Below are 4,612 nucleotides of genomic sequence, written 5' to 3'. Positions count from 1 at the left end.
TGTGTGTGTGTGTGTGTGTGTGTGTGTGTGTGTGTGTGTGTGTGTGTTTTGGTTTGGCTCAGGTATTAAGGTAATACTGGCCTGGTAAAATGTGTTTGGAATTATTTCCTCTCGCTCTGTTTTTGCCAAGAGTTTAAGAAGTAAAATTCCATGGGATGGGAGTGACTCTGGACATGGGAGTGACATGATAGTGACTCTGGACCCTGTAGTGGTGGGACATAGCAGCATCCCAGTCTCTGTGAGGCCAGGCACAGCATCAGCAAGGACCCCAGAATGGTGGAGCACTACTGTGGCTTGGGCCGTCGGGGGCAGGGACCAGTGCAGCAACTACTTCTCTCCCTGGGGAGGCAGGTGCCTGGGCAACTCAGATTCTCCAAACACAAGTCCAGTTCCAAGGAAGCAGAGTTCTACAGTTGTTTGTCCTGAAGGGCAAGGTACCCCAGTTCAGCCAATGCCATTTTCCTGGGATGTGGGGGTGGGTGCCATGTTGGCTCATCCGTGGCAGGTGTGGCTGCTCAGCTCAGCTAAGACACTGATTCCCTGTGAAGCGGGGCAGTGCTTCAGCTCTTGTGCGGTGGGGGGTGTGACTGCTCAGAGTGGCCAAGGCACTGATTCCCTGGAAAGCAGGGCACCAAGTCAGCTCAGGACCCAAGAGGCAGGGCGCAATGACAGCTGGGAGGGGACGGGCACAGCAGCGTGGTTTTGACTTTTATAAAATACAGCACATTCTATTTAGCCTGGCTTCTTTGGATCAGTATTACAGGACACATCCATGTTCTTGTCTATGGCAGACATTGATTTATTGTCATTGTTGAGTTCCATTATATGACTGTGTCACCATTTATCCATTGATGGGTAAAATGATTTCCTGTTTTTGGCCGTTATCCCACAGCCCTTAACACTAACGTCTGGATATGGGACTTGCAGGTATGCAGGGGCCCACATACTTCTGCTGGAGGATCCCTGGGTGGGGTGGAGACTCCAGGGTACCTGTGCTCTGCTTCAGTGTGGAGGCTTCTGTGTCGTGTTCTGGGAGCACAGCAGCTTGGCCTCCACCAACAGCACAGCTTAAAGAGTTCCTTCTATTCCATATGCTTGCCAACAGTTGGCCTCTTCAGAGTTTTTTTGCTTGTTTTTTTAAGGTTTTCAGTGCCTGCCTGGACTTGTGTTTTCATTTAGATTTTGGTTTCTTAGAACTTTCGTTATTCTCTTCACAGCTTAACAATGCATTTGAAAAGATTTGTTTTCATGTGGAGTATTCAGTTTTGTAATAAGAGGGTTGTTCAAGGCATCAGTCTGCCACTCTGCTAGAAACAGAAGTCTCCCAGGCATTTCTTTTTATATAAAGTAGTTAATGAAATTTTGAACCATCTTACATGAATTTTTATTAAAATACACTTCAGGATGTGGTGCCCATTATCCATTCTACTCTTTTGTAAGAAGCAGATTTCTCTGAATTCTTGAATTCAAAAACAATTGGGGTTCCTAAACAGAGAATATGGAATATTATTGGGGATGATGTCTTTAATAATACATTTCAAGATAGCAGAAACTTGTTCTATATAGATGACTTTAATAAAAGCCTAGGGCAAAACTTTCAATTTATTAACAGTACTTATGAGGCAGTTAAGAATCTGGGTCATCTCCGTCTCCACTAAAAATACAAAAAATTAGCCAGGCGTGGTGGTGGGCACCTGTAGTCCCAGCTTCTTGGGAGGCTGAGGCAGGAGAATGGTGTGAACCCGGGAGGTGGAGGTTGCAGTAAGCCGAGATCGTGCCCCTGCACTCTATCCTGGGCAACAGAGCAAGACACTGTTTCAAAAAAAAAGAAAAGAAAAAGAATTTGGGTCATCTCAATTAAACATAGAATTTAAGATTACCTTGAAAATTCAGTACAGAGTATTTTGCCTTCAAAATTGTTTTTTTGAGTCTCCCTTCTTTCACCAGCCTTCCATCAGAAATAGAATAAAGTTAAACTTCTTAATTAGAATCAGGAATCAGGACTCTTTGGCTGCTGATTGAAGGAAGAACTATCCTTAAATCCAGAGTGGGCCGGGCATGGTGGCTCATGCCTGTAATCCTAGCACTTTGGGAGGCCAAGGCAGGTGGATCACCTGAGGTCAGGAGTTCAAGACCAGCATGACCAACATGGTGAAACCCCATCTCTACTGAAAATACAAAAATTAGCTGGGTGTGGTGGTGTGCGCCTGTAGTCCCAGATACTTGGGAGGCTGAGACAGGAGAATTGCTTGAACCCAGGAGGTGGAGGTTGCATGAGCCGGCATCTTGCCACTGCACTCTAGCCTGAGCAACAGGGCGAGACTCCATCTCAAAAAAAAAAGGTAAATCCAGAGTGGTTGATAGTCAAGATGAAAAGCTAGATTATTTTTGTTAGGCTGGGAAATAAGCACCTCAGTGGCCCAAAAATAAGGCCTGAAATTTCCATTAAAAGAAACTGGGATCTATTCATCAGTTCTGTTGAGATCCCATAGTTTCATACCATAGAAATGGGCACAGAGGGCTTTGAGGGGAGAGTTGTAAGTGTAAGCTCTCTGTTCCTCTGTATACTGAGAATTGTGGGTGTCCACTGAGGCAGTTCATATTTGGCGGATGATTGAGTCCTGATTTCTCAGGGCCAGTGGACTCTGGTGTTACTGATCTTGTGGAAAAGTTAACCCTTGGCCGGGCGCGGTGGCTCAAGCCTGTAATCCCAGCACTTTGGGAGGCCGAGACGGGCGGATCACGAGGTCAGGAGATCGAGACCATCCTGGCTAACACGGTGAAACCCCGTCTCTACTAAAAAATACAAAAATCTAGCCGGGCGAGGTGGCGGGCGCCTGTAGTCCCAGCTACTCGGGAGGCTGAGGCAGGAGAATGGCGTGAACCTGGGAGGCGGAGCTTGCAGTGAGCTGAGATCTTCTGGCCACTGCACTCCAGCCTGGGCGACAGAGCGAGACTCCGTCTAAAAAAAAAAAAAAAAAAGAAAAGTTAACCCAGTGAGAAGATTGTATGCAGAAGTTTTAAATGCACATTGATCATAATTTGAATATGTCACAGTCTTTATTTTTCTTTTCAGCCAATCCTGAGGCAAAAGAAACACTTTAATTCACTGCACATTCCAAAAGCCTTGCAGAAGGCCCTGCCATTTAAGAACAAGCCCAAGACCCAAGCGAAGGCAGGCAAGGTGCCAAAGGACAGGCGGAGACCGGCCGTCATACGCGAGCCTCATGAAAGAAAGGTACTGTCGCCCATGCCGTACTGCACACTGCATTTAGATAGGAAAGAATGCTCTCTTCAGCATACTTCCTGTTTCTACTGCAGTCTCAGTTATTCAGGGTACTGGAACTAAAGTCAGAGGAAGAGCCAGAGTTCGTTTCCCTTCCTTTGCCTGGTCCTGCTCTGCCCTGTGCTTTTGATGGGGATAACAGGCACATGGCTGGGGAACTCCTCTGTCTTGGTTAGCTGCACACAGTGTCCACAGAATGATGAACACAGGTGGTAAAGGTAAAATGCGATCACACCTGTGTCTCCATGCCAACAATGACTTCCTAGCGCAGGATGCATTTTCATGCAGTTAATATTCATTTGGATCGTGGGTTGCCTCTAGTCTTAGTGCTTAGGATGCGAGTGTGTCAGGTGGCTGAGAGCATTCTGATACTCACTGGCTTTTGTCCTGGTCAGATCCTCGCGCTGCTGGATGCTCTGAGTACGGTGCACAGTCAGAAGATGAAGAAGGCCAAGGAGCAGCGGCACCTGCACAATAAGGAGCACTTCAGAGCCAAGCAGAAGGAGGAGGAGGAGAAGCTGAAGCGGCAGAAGGACCTCAGGAAGAAGCTCTTCCGAATTCAGGGGCAGAAGGAAAGAAAAAACCAGAAGTCCAGTTTGAAGGGGGCTGAGGGCCAGTTGCAGTGAGCCTTTGGACTGGAGGAACTGTCCCTGGATCTGCGGAGGTGGACAGTTTCAAACATCACAGTTTGAATGCCTGTGAATGACAAGTCAGTGGGCAAGAGCTCAAGAGATGTCTCTACCCAAACTGTGCCTGCAAGAGGAGGAACGGAGAAGGCTGGACTGCTGGGACTGGGTTCGTTCTCACCACCTGGGGCTGTTGAGATTTAAAGTGATGTAAGCTGTGGTTATGTGGATTCTCTTACTTTCCTCTGCCTGCCTCAGTTTAATTATTTTGTCCTACAAAATATCATTAAAATATTTTTTGTTAGTTTTGGCTTAGTAGTTTTCATTAGGGATGAATGCCTGACAATCCTTTGTGGATAATTATTTATGCTACCACCTTCATGAGGAGACTTCCAAAATAGAAATATTCACTTGTATCCTCAGCTCCCATGGAAAATTTTAGAGAAGGGTATGTAGTGTTTTTGTTGTGTTTTTTGTTGGAGTGACACGCAAACCTAGATGGTACAGCCTACTATGCACCTGGGCTCTATGGGCTCCTTTGATCACTGGCCCTTGTGGACATTTTCTATCTTATTTCATGTGTTCTGCACATTAGTATAGTGACAAAGTAACAGTAAGTACCTTTTTAAAGCTTTAGACTTAGGAGATTGTTGTCTCAGGTGCAGAGACCAAGGAAATTGTATGTTATCAGTGAGATAGG

The 4,612-nt window shown here is 46.2% G+C and overlaps 1 protein-coding gene across 3 annotated transcripts in view; it reads left to right on the top strand.

Annotated features, from left to right (window-relative positions):
* BMS1 (BMS1 ribosome biogenesis factor) overlaps window positions 1-4,216 on the top strand; it is a 46,541-nt gene extending 42,325 nt beyond the window's left edge. For all 3 annotated transcript variants that reach the window (XM_026446753.1, XM_026446755.2, XM_026446754.1), the window contains exons 22-23: window positions 3,077-3,238; window positions 3,682-4,216. In XM_026446753.1, coding sequence (XP_026302538.1) covers window positions 3,077-3,238; window positions 3,682-3,912 — 393 coding nt within the window. In that variant the 3' untranslated portion in view covers window positions 3,913-4,216. The remainder of the gene's footprint in view (window positions 1-3,076; window positions 3,239-3,681) is intronic.
* Window positions 4,217-4,612: the final 396 nt, after the last annotated feature.

The sequence above is a fragment of the Piliocolobus tephrosceles genome, chromosome 9 (assembly GCF_002776525.5).
Source record: "Piliocolobus tephrosceles isolate RC106 chromosome 9, ASM277652v3, whole genome shotgun sequence".
Taxonomy (NCBI): Eukaryota; Metazoa; Chordata; class Mammalia; order Primates; family Cercopithecidae; genus Piliocolobus; species Piliocolobus tephrosceles.
Note: the sequence above shows the minus strand (reverse complement) of the source record. Positions and strands in the feature narration are given on the sequence as shown.